Genomic DNA, 16,266 nt, shown 5'->3' with positions numbered 1-16,266 from the left:
CTGCCAGCGCCAGATCCAAGATCCAGATCTTTCTAAATGAGGCAGAGCGGGGAAGGTGATCAGGGCCGCTGGGGCATTGTCTCTCCTGTTCAAAGTGAGGAGGGAGAGAGTCATTATCACTTCAAAGGGCCTGTGCTGGGAAGAAATCAGTATGGGGGGGGGGGGGGGGGCTGCAGAGACAGGAAATGAGAACGAGGCTAATTAACAACTTCTGGGGAAGGAGTGAGAAAAGGAAGGTCATCTGAAAACATGAGGGCTTTTGTTTTTGTTTTGTCCCCCCCCCCGGTGTTCATTTCTATTCTCACTCAAACTTCTCACCTATCAATCTCATTTGAAATAGTTAAAATTGAATCATTTTGCACATAGGCAGTATCGTAAAAGCATGAGAAGGTTTTTTTATGGAAGCAAAGGTGTCTGTTTTGTTGATAGCCTATGCATAAAGTGCCTGGGTAGGTTATGAGCATGGTTCCTTGGTATGTCATGAGTATGTATGGTTGTACCATCCCATTTGCTGAGAGGACTTTGTTTTCTCTCTGTTGGATGAGCAAGCTGACCCGGTTTTGAAAGAATGTCCCAGCTGATGTCACAAGACAGGTATTGGAGCATGCAATTTTGAGGAATGCTACTTTAAAGACCTAAAAAATATCTGATGTGGATGAGGAGCATATTGTGCCGCAGAAGTGATTTAGTGAACTTAAATGAAAAAGACAACTGAAAGATAGGAGATTCTCTCTCCACCTCAGTGATGGCTGTTTTGTGAAAAAGAGATTTATAAAAAAGATGTATGGCAGCTGAGATGTATAAAGGGATCTATATTAAATCAAACAGATTATTACTGTCATGACTGAGTTTCAATCCCATGTTACAACAATGTTACTACTGATAAGGTTTCATTTTTAAAAAAACTAACATTTCAACTTGCAGGTGGTAGATAGCTTCGTTCAGACTATTATACCCTCAATACCGTTTCTGTGTGCCTATTGGCCTTGTTTAATTCCTATCTGAACTCTACTTTCACACTTTATTACAGTAGTAGGCAGAACCATCCTGATAATGAAGCTCACGAGCTCATATAATCGTATTTTTGTTCTCCTGTCGTTTTCTAACTTCAGTAGTTTGGGGGTCTAATGGAACTTTGAACAGAGGCAGACAATAAATAATCGTACTTAAAAGATTAAGATATTTCAATCTGAGTAGCTAATACAACAAAAGTTGATTGAGAATGACACCGCAAGTCAGCGTCTGAAAGACAATTCCGAGTCTCTTGAAATGCATGAACTCAGAGCACCCGGGGTTAGTTTGTCTCAGATTCAAATGCTAATTGACACCGCTACTTTTCCGCAAATCCCTTTGAAAACCCAGAAGAATGGACAATAGGCATACAGTTAAGAAGAGAAGCAGGCTTCCTTTTCAATCTGCTGCTAATGCGTGAAGATCAGATAACGGCCTTCACTTGAACCCGGAGGTGTGAGAACGTCACCCAGGTCCCATGATTTGACGCGTCAGCTACCAGAGGTAGAGTGCTTTGATCCGGTATAAGCCCACTATTCAAGTAGCTTTGCACGGGGACGGAAAAAAACAGGTAGATGGGTAAAGATGTCATTCACCAAATTTGGCGTACAGGTTAAATATGCACGTTAGCTGCTTCACAGAATAACGTTTCAGCATGTCGCGATAAACAATAAATATGTACCCATTTATTTTATCATAAAAAATGCTTTGTGTTAATTTATTTAATAATTGTAGCTCCTTTTTGTCCATTCAGGTGGTCACCCTGCAGCTAAGATGGGAGAAGACAACCCCGAAGAGCAATATCGATTATGCTCTAAAATTGTGATAGTGGCCAGCTTTGTTTTTGTAGCACAAAAAAGAAAATCATATGATGGGGCATCTTGTCCCATCAACTGGGGGAAGCCCTCCAGAGGGTAACTTGTTGAAATTGCCACCTGATTTTTACAGTCTTTTCATTTAACTGTTTTAACTGCATCCGTCATAGTTGGATGCTCTGTTTAAAAATTAGTGGCTCAGTCATCATAATAAGCTTATGCAAATAAGAAATCACAGTATTACAGAATGATACATGATGAGAACATTTAATAAATACATTTTGAGAGGGGCAACGAGTGTGAAACAACGTTATTTTAATGATAGTCTCCATGACGTTTTTAGCAAGTCTGGTCGTTTAATGACGTTAAGACACATGTTAATGATCCCAGATGCTGCTCCCTTTTATATAAGAGGAAACGCTCGTGCTTTTAATTGAGTTTTGAGCACGCCCTGGCAAATGTAGGTTATTCATCCATTTGCGATGGGTCAGCGGAAATCTGATATCGGACAATTGCCTTAGGTCAACATTGTTTTTCTTTGTTACTGTCAACAACTAACTCAAGCAAGCAATTAATACAGTAATAACAGTAGTTCAATAATAAACACTGCAAGCCTTGTACCTCATAGCTTCAGCTTTTAATTCACCCCGCATTATATTGTCTATTTATCTCATTCAATAAAAACACACACAAATATCTAGTGTTAAACCACCTCTGGTATTACACGTTATCCCTTTTGAACATTAAAAACCAAAAGATGACTTAAGTAGTAAGCAAGCTTAATTTGATGGCGTATTCAAAATCTGCATGCAAATTAACCATAAACAAGGTAAGACTAGCTCATGTGTATTATTATTATTGCTGCTACTGTTTACCCCTAATATCCCCCAACAGTTCGACCCCTGATAGCCCACACCGCCCCACTCCCCGCCCACACACACGCCTCTTCGGCCACTGTCTCTCTGAAGGAACCCCGCCGAGAACCAGCTCTTTACTATATAAAAGGAGGATGCAATCCGCCTGCCTTTGAAATGAAACCAAGGATTTATAGCGACTGGTTGACCGTATACTTCAGAACAGAGATTTCGGGCTTCGCAACAGCCGGCTGTGATACTGACAGAAGCCGCCGGCAAGTTTGCGCACAGAGGAATGTGGAATAGTCACGTTTATTCCTTTTTCCTTTAAAAATACACATTCTGAGGCTATTTGGATTTACGAATGAACCGGGAGTTCTTCGCGTATCATAAGTGTGTTTGCACCTGGAACGAAGTGCGGTCAGTCGGATGACCACACTGTACCCGGCTCGCGCTACGCATATTTTTTGATGCATAAAGAGTAAACGCATGGAAAGATGGCTGCATTAATCTTACCCAGGACTGAACATTTTCTACAAGCTTTCCTACAGGTTCGTAACTCTTATTTTCCTTGTCCGTTTTGTCCTCAAGTTTCGAGTTTCCTTTGATGTTGTTGGTAGGCTAAATCTGCCATCCCATGTAGTTGGATGACTGCACTTATCCAGAGCGTGATATGTGTTGTGTGCCGTGAAAACTGCAACACCGATGTCATTTACACACACTATAGTGGACTGACAGCAAGCACTTCGGAAGAAGTCAATCGACTTTCGAATCGCCGCTGTGAGACGGGCCTACCCACACCGGAGGGAATAATACATTTGGAAATTAAATTAGAAAATTGAATTTGGGGATACACAGAAGAAATACATTTGCAGGCTGGTTTATGCAACCCCACTCAATACAGGGTTGCATAAATGGGTTTGTGTACAAATATAAAATGGGCATAATACAGTAATGTTTGTGTCTCCCTGGATATCCTGTAGCTAAATAAATGCACATAAATAATGTTGTCGCTCCCTACTGCAGGACCGGACCCCCAGCTCTTCCCCCGATGTGGGCCCTGGGGGCCCGACTCCGCTCGCTCTCCTGGCCCCCACCTGCGGGCAGGTTCAGCAGATGAGCGGCGGCACCTCGTCGGAGGCCCGGCAGTTTCCGTACGAGGGGACGCTCGGCCCCGCCCCAGGAATGTTCCTGTGGAGTGGGGAGGTGGCGGCTGCTGCCGGCACCACCATAGCAGGCCACCAGGGGGCGTTCACCCTGCCCAAGCTCCAGTTCCCCCCAGCACCCATCCAGACTGGGATGGAGCACCACCGGCAGCACCACGAGTTCCCCCTCACTCCACCCGCCGAGCCCCCTGCCTCCTACGCCTTCGAGCTCTCCCCCGCCAAGGCTCTGCAGCCCCAGGGGCAGGGCGCTGGCCCCTACTACCCCCACCGGGGCCTGGACATCAGCAGCTTCCTCCAGAGCGTCTCCCCCCGACTCCCCCACAACGCGGAGGACTGGTGGGGCCTTCCCCAGATGGCCGCCGCTCCCACTAACCACCCCTTCCCCGTGGGGAGGCACCTAGTCCTGGGGCGGCCCCCTCCCATCGCCGCCCTCCTCCAGGGGCCCCACAAGGGCCTCCTGAGCGCAGCCAGGCGGTGCCGAAGATGCAAGTGCCCCAACTGCCAGGCCAGCGGGGGCAGCGCGGAGCCGGGCCAGAGGAGGCTGCACGTGTGCCACATGCCCGGCTGCGGAAAAGTGTACAAGAAGACGTCGCACCTGAAGGCCCACCTGCGCTGGCACGCGGGCGAGCGGCCCTTCATCTGCGGCTGGCCCTTCTGCGGGAAGAGCTTCACGCGCTCCGACGAGCTGCAGCGTCACCTGCGCACGCACACGGGCGACAAGCGCTTCGGCTGCCAGCAGTGCGGCAAGCGCTTCATGAGGAGCGACCACCTGGCCAAGCACGCCAAGACGCACCGCGACAGGAAGAGCGCCTCCGAGACCCTTGACGTGAAGAAGGAGTAAGAGACTTAGGGGAAACATTGGGGGGAAAGGTCGGGGGCTTTGTTTGCTGTGCTCAGAAGCTCGTTTCCACAGACCTGCCGTTGCTGGGCTGCATTTTGTGGTGATCGGGGTCTCACCTGGTGGAGTCGTACCTGCTGCCTGGGTGCTGGTCAAAGCTTCACAGCCGCACCGGCTGAATCTCGGGGTCTTGTAAAAGAACAGGCCGAGGTCGCCTCTCAGGTGCTTTTCGTTTCCTCTCCACGTCTTGAGGAAACAGAACCAATTCACCTGCTTTTTGGCTTCCAGGTCTGGAGAGAAAACATCAGGAAAAGACCGAAGTGCGTGATGGAGATGGTGGGAGTTCTGTGGAGGGAAAGGTGTCCTTATTTGTTTGGGTCCTCTGTTCCTGCAGTCTTCCCCAGCTGGGCTGTGGCGGCTCATAGGACAACCAGGGCAAAGTTCTCTTGACTGACTTGTGGTCAGATATGGGTCAGGGGTTTCCACTGCTATAAGAACAGTCGCAAACAGCACAGAAAACAAACTCTGTGAACTTCAGCTACAACTTAATTCAACTGCCTGCAAACATAAAAATGATGGGTGAAATGGATATGTATATATGCTACAGTTACCATTACTACTTAAGAAAATCCATTCTGTCTTGGGAAGAAAATCTGCAGGTGCCTCTGGTCAAAAATATTTCACATATTTATCAAATTTAGCATTCTTGTGGCTGTGTGATCCTGTGTTATTCCTGCGAAGGACTGTTAGCAGAGCCAGTGTCTGAGCCTTCCTGAGTGCGGTTTAAATGAAAACCCTTTTTTAAAGGTTATCCTTGACCCTTTATGGAGTTAGCTCACACATATCACATTAACTGAACATTGTAATGCTGATGAAACTACTGGTAAATTAAAGCAATGGAGTTCTAGAACAGGGACATTTTTAAAGGAAATTGTGAAAATTAAGTATTTCATAGAAGTTAATGACAATTAGGCCAAATATGGCTATGGTATTTTTCAAATATTGAAGTATTTAGGTGTCTATCAAACTGTTATCTGACGCACCTTACACACACCTCATACTCTATGATATTTTCTTCTGTGTGAATGTTAGTCTCCCTTTTAAACACTGCCAATAAAACAAATGATCCATTTGAACTGTAAATAATGTACACATTATATGTGCCTGACCATAGGGACCTGGGACAGTGCACAATAAGCATAAATAATAAAAAATACTGCCATCCTATGTCCATGGCTCTTTGACCTCATTATGTGAATCAGCCAGTGAGAATATCCTATACACTACACTCTGCCTTCGACACCCTACAAATCCTTACATTTCAGCTTGTTATATATAATATAAATATAAATATACAGAGTAGAGCTCCATAATGTTTGGGACAATTACCTGCTTTGGTGAGCCCTTGTCCACAGTAGCCACAGGTTTAAGCTTAAGCTGGATCACATGAACATAGCCTACAAGCCACACAATCATACTAACAGCAGAATTGACCCCCATAGTTAAACATCCTCACCATGCATCCGCACTTTTCCAACCCACTAGCTGCCATACAAGTACATAATCATCATAATCATATCCCAGTATATTTAAAATGGCTGTATACACTCAGTGAGCAATTTATAGGTTAAAGTCACTTAGATCACATTTATTCCACATTCTGACATTTGGTCTGAAAAACAGCTGAACCTCTTGACCATGTCCGCATGCTTGTACACATGTAGTTGCTGCCACAAGACTTGTTGATTAAATATTTGGTGAGTGCTATGCTATGCTGAGAGTACATAGCTGCATAGTTGGCTAGTATTCAGTCAATGAGAAAACACACATGTTGAAATGCAGCTACATGTATGTTTCAATTTAATAAATGATCCACAATGACTTTACTAACGATTTTGGCAGCTAGGGAGAATGATCATAGGTGGGGAAGAATAGAACACATAGAACAATATGTCAGGGACTGGATTTGGTGGCAGACATCTTAAACAGTTGATTTTTATGACTTACAATCAGAGGTAATCTTCGGTCAGAATTATTTTCTGCATTAGAAACTCAGCAATTAGGCCATTAGGCTGCGTGCCATTTTTAACAAATCATCAATGTCAATTAATTAATGCCAGTCAAAGACCGTTTTGTGTCCCTGTATGATAAGGTTTTACTGTGATCTAATCTGAGTGAACTAGTGTTGGTGTATACGGCCAATTAGCTCATTTAGCCAGAGTAATTGGTGGAAACAAAAGCCTCCAGGACTGGAATTGCCCACCCCTGGTATAGAGAGTTTAGCATGCCCTCTAGTGGCCGGCCGCTGCTGCTGAACACTTGTAGCAGCCTTTCTACTAATTCCAATGCATTGTAGGTCAGTGACCTTTTGTAGGTCAGTTGAATGGCATTCAATGACTATATCATGGGTCACTTTACATATTCCAGCGGTCGGCAACTCTGGTCCTGGAGAGCCGCAGGGTGTGCTGGCTTTCGTTGTTACTTGGAATTAATTGATCAATGAAAGCCGTTGATTACACAGTTAACTCACCTCACCTAGTTTCTTGGGTCTGAATCGGTTGCTCATTTTAAGGTGGAGACGAAAGCCAGCACACCCTGCGGCTCTCCAGGACCAGGGTTGCCGACCGCTGGAATATGTAAAGTTTAGAATGTATGACTTGATTTGATCTTCAGGGTGAGTGATTAAGAATTGCCTTAGAGCTTTATGAAGCAACAAACTACATAAAATGGTTTCAGAGTCATACATTCACAGGGTCTCCAGGTAGTCCCAAATCACAACAGGCAAATCCGAGTCATGCACAAATTCACAGCATTCAAGTCCACAGGTTGTGGCGCTGAAGGCCAGTGGCCTCAAATGGGCCGCACCAAATTGCAAAAGATACTGTGAACTTATTTGTAGCTGTTAGCGCTAAGGGGCTGACATTGGCTTGCCTGAATGACAGCTGTTCAGAGTAATTCAATAACAAATTCAAGAGTGGGGTCAGGTAGCCAAATTGGATGAGTCATTTTTTCCATCTTGGTTATTTCAAGGTTAAACATGATTTTAGTCAAGATAAAAATTGGATTTCTGATAGGGAAACAGTAATAAAAACTAATAAATTACACAAAATAGGTTTTCTTAGGTTGTTTCAGGTTCCCAGGGAGTAATATTCATTTTAAGCTGTTCTTGAAAAAAAGTTTTTAAATAATGTGTATTTCATCAATGCATGTGTTGATATGTAGGCTACACATATTTTCACTTTCCAGCATATTTACTTTTTGAACTAAGAGCATTTCTTTGTACCACTAGTTTTTCGTATTGCATATGCACATTTCTCATTCTGGCAATATTCTTGAGAAATTCTTGAGAAGTGAGTGTCAGTGTATTTCAGTTTTGTGATGATGTGAAACACATTGCCATTGTTTCCAATAGCTCTGAAAACCTGCAAAAAGGAAATACCATGACTCCCCAGACCCACAACATCATAAAATTGCTCACTATGATCATGACATATGCAATTTGGGGCGGGCAGTAGCGTAGTGGTTAAGGTACATGACAGGGATACACAAGGTTGGTGGTTTGATCCCCGGGGTAGCCACAATAAGATCCGCACAGCCGTTGGGCCCCTGAGCAAGGCCCTTAATCCTCCACTGCTCCAGGGGAGGATTGTCTCCTGCTTAGTCTAATCAACTGTATGTCACTCTGGATAAGTGTCACTAATGCAAATTAATTTTACTTATAATTAGTAATAATGGAATAAGTTTAAAATGTTGATTTTAATGTTACAAATTTTATTATACAACTGGTTATTGCCTTTGATATTTAATTATCTGAAAAAAGAACGACTGCAAGGCAATTATCAAAGCTTGACTGCAATTAAACTTCAGTTAAGAACGCAATTCTACTACTATTTTCCATTTCTCCACTAGATGGCGCTTACGCACAGTACATGATAAAACTACGTCTGAGTTGAACGAAGCCATTTGACCTCCACCATTCGGGCCTTCAAAGGCTACGTAAATGCACAAGGGATGGCATTTGGCCAAGTAATGGACGTCAGTTAACAAGATGGAATAAGGCCTACGAAAATAACATATACATTTTCAATAATAGCCTAAGTAATGCATTATACAGAAAAATAACATCTGTAGGCATATAACGCAAAGCACAAGCTGCTTTGGAGGTGCTTGAACGGTATGTTGAACTCGCAGATACCCACCATAGTAAAGGACACGGATCTTTTAGAAATTTCCATAAATACTAAAATAACCTTCATCAAGAGGCCACTAAAATATGGAAGTCTTCATTAACATCTAGTTAGATGAAGACCTAGACTGTCTAAAGTTACACTAGACAGAAGAAACGCCTCGAGCAAACGGGAAACAATTGCACAGAGAACCTTCTTTTTCGTGTTTCGCCATTCTTAGTTGTCAGACATTACATCAGCCTAAAACACAGATGCGCTACTAGACTAAGGATAACGCCATTTGCACCCAAATCAGGAGCTCTGTGTTGAGTGGTGTAGGAATGGAAAGTTGCGGTTCAGCAGAAAACTCACAGATCAGTCTGTAACGCTCAGCGAGTCAGGCCAGCAGAGGAACTCGTGCCGGGTATAATACCGTCCCACTAATTTATGTCTTTAAATTTGAGAGCGGCATCTCTCCATGCGCCTTATGTGTGTTTTTTAATTTGAGCACTGAAAGTGAAACGCGATAAGGACAGCGGTGTCTGAAGTCCCAGAGGCACGCCAGCGCTTCGGGAAGCATTTCGACAACAGCTCGTGTGTCGGGCCAAGCCCACCAGCTGACCGGCGGTCACGTTTGCCAGGATGTCTGGGAGACCACACGAGTGGTCCACCGCGCAGAGCGAGAGCAGCCAGGCCGCTCTGCTGAGTATCGGTCTCGCGCGTATATACCACAGCTGGCCGTAACTGTTCAATAATCGGAGAGTTGGCGCAAGACCGTAGCTTGGACTCGACTCGGTGTATGTCCCAATATGTGGCGTTCCTTTAAGCAAAACAAGTGGGTTGTGTTTTATAGATACACGCACATACACTCAGTGAGATGTTTTTTGTATCATTTTCTGCAAACTCTGGAGACTGTTGTGCGTGAAAATCACAGGAGATCAGCAGTTTCTGAGATCAAACCACCCTGTCTGGCACCAACAATCATTCCACAGTCAAAGTCACTTAGATCTCTTCCCCATTCTGACATTTGGTCAGAACAACAGCTGAACCTCTTGACCACTTCTGCATGCTTTTATGCATTTAGTTGCTGCCACAACTGTAACGTGATCCTTGACCAAGGTTAACCTGAGTCACGTCAGCAAAATATCTCACTGTATATGTAGCATGGTTAGCTCAGCTAGTTCGCTAGTAAGCATGGTGAGGTGCAGTGAAAGTGAAGGCTGGTAGCAGGTTATCGCGACAACACTCCCCGATGACGTAACCCTCAAATTCTATTCAACCTGTTTTCTGCATACGTGTGCATGAATGATTTATAAAGACCGTATATCCTGTTAAGGAAGGTGCTGCTTATGCCTTACGAAGGATTTAGGTACATGTACTCATGTTTCCCTGTGACCCTTGCCAGGAATTTTTAAAACATAAATATATATGAAGGACACTTCCTAGCCTTTCCTCTACCCTTTTAATTGTCATTTAACTTTTGTGTTTTGCTGTTAGCAGAATATACCCAGGACATTATTAAATCACATTACGGTTATTTAGCGGACAGTTTTATCCAAAGTGATTAACCGTTGATTAGACTGAGCAGCAACGTGGGGTTAAGGGCCTTGCTTAAGGGCTGAACAGCAACGCTGATCTCACTGGGGCTTGAACCACCAACCCTCCAGTCAAGCACCTTTGCCACTATAGGCTGCGAACATAGGCGCTAAAGCATATGAGCTCATTAGTGTTTATTTGAAACTGCATTTCTACGTGTTTTATTCTTGTATATAATAAATTACAGAACATCATACATAGCTCAATCTTTCTTGCTTTACTGTGTAATTCTTTTTTTTACTCCTGGGAGTAGAAGTCTTGGTGGTTCTCTCTCTAGTGGTATTATTTGGTCCTTAGGCCAATATTGGCCCAATATTGACACAATTTGAAGCTGGGGTAATCTGAAAACTGTCTACGTCTTTTTTTTAGAGGTTAAGCTAAACATCCCGTCACCGGCAACGCAGATGTCTGAATCGCGGTTGGTTCTCAGATACACGTAGTCGCTCGCACGCTTGCTCGCCCCTCACGGACGCCTGACGCACTCGACTGCTTTACAATGTTCCGGGAGTGCCACACAGATCGCAGGCTTTTCAGATTTATGCTTTCATTATCGTAAATTCTCCAGATGAACGAGAGGAACCCAAGCAAAGGTCTAAAGACAGGCCATCGCAAGTACAGGAGGGCTGTTAGCCGTCCGCTAGGGATGAGAGATCCACAGCTGTTCCAATCCAGTAAATAACTCTGACGAACCAACAGGTGGCGGAGGTTTGGTCCTGTGTAGCCACTTGCCTCTGATTCTATTCGGGAGATGTGCTTTCATTTTTTTTTTTAAAGAAATCTGCAGGGTTATCCCATGCTTCTTGTAAATACCTCCAAAGTTCAGTCTTGGAGGTTGGTTGCATTTTCTGCTTCTCTGGATCCAAGTAATCCCAAACACATTCCAGGATTCTGAAGTGTGGACTCCGAGGTGGGCGGTCCATAGTTCTGAGACCACCAGCAGGTTCTGAGACCACCAGCAGGCTCTTAGCAGGGGCCTATATACATACAGGTGACAAACAAAAGAAAAAACCTTGTGGAGGAATATAACAAATGCAGAGGCATGGACGGCAGGATCTCCAGTCACAAAGACTGCTCAACTGACTGGTGTTTCAACAGGAACACTGACTAATGTGACATCTGCATTCAGTTCTATGAGAAAGACATCAGTAAATAGGGTGGGAAATTGTTGTTGAAAGCACACACTTAATGGCTGTGATGTTCGTGCATTAGTGCGATATGAATGGCAAAACAGAAGAGCTCTTCCTCGTGTGACTGAGAATGTCAATGCAGAATAAGTTCAGAAAGTGTCAGCAAGACATCCCTTCATCAACTGCAGGGATAGGGATATCATACTAGGGTCGCAGTGCATAAACCAATATTAGAATTAATGCACATTTGGTCAGGCGCATCAGTCTTCACCACGAGTGCATGAGTGGTATATACCAATGAATGCCTGACACCTACAGTGAGGGGGTAGTTATCCTGAGGGATCACCTTTATCCAAATATTAAGCATTTCTATCCTAATGGAAGTGGTCTCTCCCCTCCATTACAATGCCTCCATCCAGAGGGCACAGGGCACTGAATGGTGTGATGAGTATGAAAATGATGTGAAACATATGCTATGGCCTTCGCAGGTACCATACCTCAACCCAGTTGAACACCAATTGGAGATTTTGTACCAAAGTGTTAGCGCTCTTAACCATCATCATCAAAACATCAAATGAGGGAACGTTTTTTGGAGGAATGGTGTTCCATCCCTCCAGTAGAGTTTCAGAGACTTCTGGAATCTTTGCCACGGTGCATTTAAGCTGTTCTGGTGACTTAATACCTTACTAGGACACTTTATGTTTATGTTAGGTTTTTCCTTTAATTTGTCACCGGTCTGTATAATACTTCAAAATGTATTCAGGCATTTCACATTTTGGTTCTTTCAAGCTTTAATTTCACTTTCATTTAGGAACTATTAAATTAAATGTCGTCATAAATACAACCTACCCCATGCATTTGCAAAGAAGAACTGAAAAAATATACAGACACTCAAAATGAAATTAAAATCGAGATGTTGATAGCATGATCTGTGGTCAGCCACTAATTTGAAGGAAATACACAAAAATGGGCTTCTTCACCAAGTCAGACATCAAAAGGCTCACATTACTAAAAAGATATCAATGAAAGACAAATAGTTTGGCCAACTCATGGAGCACTGTGGGCTCAGTAATCAGGAAATGGAAGCTTGTGTCCTGCCATGCATACCATGAAAACACCGCCCCTCCAAACTCAGCAAATGACCAAGAACAAAACTACTTCTAATAATGAATTAATTTAAGGGATTTATGGCCGAAAAGCCACCCCCTGCAAGCCTACAGCCAGCACTGTCATTCCCAACAATACCAAGCTGCTAATCAATTTAACTTTATTCATAGTCTGATCTGAAGTAGACATTCATGATTAGCCCTCCGAGCAGTTTTAAAGTGTTTTTCCATAAGAGGTAACAATGCACCTTGCACTATATACTTGTTTCATATCCTTTTGTTCTGAGAGAAATAAAACCTGAGACCGTGCACTCCAACAGGAAGTATAGGCTAAAGGAGGAAACCCTACACCTACTTCGCTTTTTGAACAACAAATCCCTTGTTGTGGGCAGAGAGTACGAAAGAAAACCTGCCTCTAAATATAGAATAGTTTCCATTCACAAACTTGAAGCCGTGGGGGAAAGAGCCAAATGAATACGCAAGTGGGAGGCGCAGTGGCGCAGGGGGTAGCACTCGCACCTCACAGCAAGAAGGTTCAGGGTTTGAATCCTGTACCGTTTTGAATCCAGGTATTCCGGTTTCCTCCCGCAATCCAAAGGCGACTTGCGTGGGCATTCACAGGACATTGCTTCAAAAGAGCATGCATGCTCAGTCAACCTACCCTGTATAAATAAAGGTTCATAAAAACGAATTCATATTGACGTTATGTAATAATGAAAATAAAACCTGTGCTCGTGTGGTAGCTATTTGAAGAGATCTTTCTCTTTGTTCAACAGGCTTCCCCGCAGCCAAGGAATGTATCGCTGACAGGGATTCCAACAACGTCAGCGAGGTCCCAGATTTACGTCATCGGAGAGACTTCCCCCGTTGTTCTGCGCGAGACAAGCATCTGAGCATTTTCTAGCAAATGGGGAGGGCTGCCTAAGCGCGTGCGAGAGAAAAAAGCAACACATTGCTGCTGGAAACACGCCCGGGTGCTGGCACCAATGTACGTGAGAAGTGAAGTAGAAAACCACTTTGTTATTGTGCCTGGACTGGCCCACTGAGATCCCATTCATTCGAATCGCAATGACCTGGAATTTGAAACAAAACAGTTAAAAGACCGGCTGAAAACGTTCGTAATAGGAGCCCTGAAAGGAAAAAGCGGAAGAAGGCTATACCACGGCGGTGTCGTAATGACGGCAGCAGCAACGTGTCTCGCTGAACTGTAAACCTTTCACATGCAAATGCTGCTGTACAGGCAAGTTTAGCTACACACCTGTCTTCTGTGAATTGTGTTTATTTTTAGAATGAGATATATTTATAACAGAGAATGCTGTTTGGTTGTGTTTCAGCTTCTCACAATCTATTTCAGACTCCGTTTATTTTTATAACAGAAGCAATTAATAGTTACATTTATTTTCATGTCTTCGTCCAAATGCCTGTCTCGGTACTGTTTTTATTTTTGACCTTATTTCTGGATGGTAAAACACATTTTGGAGTGAAATTATGTTAAAATAAATTATGTTTATTTCATTTTTTTAAATCTTCGTCCTGAATGGCAGCGTACAGCCTGTATTTCCACACACAGGACAACCTGTGCCTCACTAATCCTGTCTGTGATATTCGTGACAGTTTAGGTTGACGGCTTGGCAATATATAATTAAATACACCTACATCCCTGGAATGTCTGTCTGTAAAATGCCATTGCAGCCAGGGACAGGTTCTATCCTTTACTCAAATTTCAAGCTGATGTTTTTTTCCTCTAGAGTGGCTGTCTTATTAGGGGTATTCCTGGATTGCCAGCCTTTAATTACCTTCATTTCTACTTTTTGAAAATATGATTTATTCTATTATTATTATTATTATTATTATTATTATTATTATTATTATTATTATTAATATTAATAAGTATTAATTAATTATTAATTAATTATTAATTATTATTAATATTAAATATTATTCAAGTAACTATCCCTTAATAGTTAGGTTCCATTCATGGTGAAGGATTTTCTCTCTGTCAAGTCTGTGTGAATGCAGTGGATGCAGCTCTAATGCACAAGAGCTTTAGTGTCCCCATGGCTGTCATCTCCTCAACCCTTACCCAGCCGAACAATTTAAAAATAAACCAGATTGTATATAGTGATGAGATGTTCTGTTCTTTTCATTCTGTACACAAGGTCAGCAAATTGTGGGGTGTTCTGTATTCCTACAATAGATATGGATTTGCTGTCTTGAAGCGTAGCCTACCTTTCATGAATATTCACAAAGGTTCACAGAGGTCCATCAAATCAGCATCTGGCGAATGGAGGCCCGCACTAGGCAATCAGGTCAGTAGAGCACGGAGAGAGGTGATAAACCGGTGAGGAGAAAATGGAGTCTGGAACACTCTGGAGAACATGACTCTGGAGCGGCCTCTTTTTCACTCGTTGGTTCGCTCGCTCACGAATAGCCAAACCGCGGTGCACACACGGCGCGAGGGGAAAGCGGCGATCCGCCAACGCTCCGTTTATAGCAGTCTCGCTTTTCATCACCCCGCTTATTGCATCTCTCCCGAACGGCATGCGCGCGGCGAGGGAATAACGAGAGCATCTGACCGCCGTGGCGTAACTGTAACAGAGAAGAAAGATAAATCCGCAGCATGGGAAAAAGGAAATCCAGCGCCAGCGGTCATTTCTTGGAAACTACTCACTCCCTTACCCAAAGAGTGCCTTGTTGTGAATGTGCAAGAGCCTCATTAGAGATGTGGAGGAGGAGGTGACATATTGGTCAATTATATCAGTTTTCACATGTACATCTATATTCTGTACTATAATATTCAACCAAATAAAGTATTATATTTATTATACTTTATGTCACGTATTTATTTGTACATTGCAATGTCTTTGAGTTCTATCTGCTGCTGTCATTTTTGGAAAAGCACTTTGAGCAAACTGTACTAATGGGGTGACATTAGCTCAGGCGGTAAGAGCGGTCGTCTGGCAGTCGGAGGGTTGCCGGTTACCTGAGCAAGACACCTAAGCCCCAATTGCTCCTGACAAGCTGGTTGGTGCCCTGCATGGCAGCCAATGAATGAGAAGCATCAATTGCAAAGTGCTTTGGATAAAGGCGCTATATAACTGCCAACCATTAAGTGCCACACACGTAGCCATGTAAGCACTGTTTCTATAGCAGGGACCAATGGCCTAAAAAGGCCTAGGTGCTTCTGTTTGGTTTACCAGGCTAAAATGTTTTAACTATATACATACATATAGACTTGTGCTCCAGTTACTAGGAATTGAACTTGGACGTGGACACAGACTGCCTCTTTAGTGCATTGCACACACCACTAAAAATAAACATACTTCTATATTTTAGGATGAAGTGTAAAGTAGGCAAATGGACTGGACGGACCCCTTTGGCTGCATGGATCATGTGGCCTGCAGTGTAGAGTGTTGTGTTGACGGGTGGAATCCCATTAGCACAGAGGCCCTGCTGTGTAAATCTGTAGCAGCAACATAAAGTCATCACCACTGCAGTTTCCCCAGGGCCAGTTCACTCAAGCCACTGCTCAACCAATTGGATATTATTCATTAAGTCATTTATTTCAGTTCCACAAAATGTTGCTT

At 43.5% G+C, this 16,266-nt stretch overlaps 1 protein-coding gene and 1 long non-coding RNA gene across 2 annotated transcripts; one reads left to right on the top strand and one right to left on the bottom strand.

The window, feature by feature from the left end:
• The first annotated feature begins 2,781 nt into the window (after positions 1 to 2,781).
• LOC133138186 (transcription factor Sp5-like) lies at positions 2,782 to 4,925 on the top strand. The gene is made up of 2 exons (XM_061256728.1): positions 2,782 to 3,231; positions 3,707 to 4,925. Exons 1-2 carry the CDS (start codon positions 3,178 to 3,180, stop codon positions 4,685 to 4,687), a joined length of 1,035 nt encoding a protein of 344 aa, XP_061112712.1. The 5' UTR covers positions 2,782 to 3,177; the 3' UTR covers positions 4,688 to 4,925.
• Positions 4,385 to 15,258, bottom strand: LOC133138187 (uncharacterized). The gene is made up of 4 exons (XR_009709686.1): positions 14,909 to 15,258; positions 11,257 to 11,420; positions 4,804 to 5,172; positions 4,385 to 4,666 (listed from the first exon to the last, which is right to left on the bottom strand). It is a non-coding gene; the product is annotated as an uncharacterized LOC133138187 (long non-coding RNA).
• Between the last annotated feature and the right edge of the window lie 1,008 nt (positions 15,259 to 16,266).

The sequence above is a fragment of the Conger conger genome, chromosome 10, assembly GCF_963514075.1.
Source record: "Conger conger chromosome 10, fConCon1.1, whole genome shotgun sequence".
Taxonomy (NCBI): domain Eukaryota; kingdom Metazoa; phylum Chordata; class Actinopteri; order Anguilliformes; family Congridae; genus Conger; species Conger conger.
This window is presented reverse-complemented; position numbering and strand designations above follow the sequence as displayed.

Coding starts and splice junctions, on each gene's coding strand:
- LOC133138186 (XM_061256728.1), top strand. CDS start 3,178: ATGGCTGCATTAATCTTACCCAGGACTGAACATTTTCTACAAGCTTTC. Junction 3,232..3,706: donor TTCTACAAGCTTTCCTACAG/GTTCGTAACTCT, acceptor TCCCTACTGCAG/GACCGGACCCCCAGCTCTTC.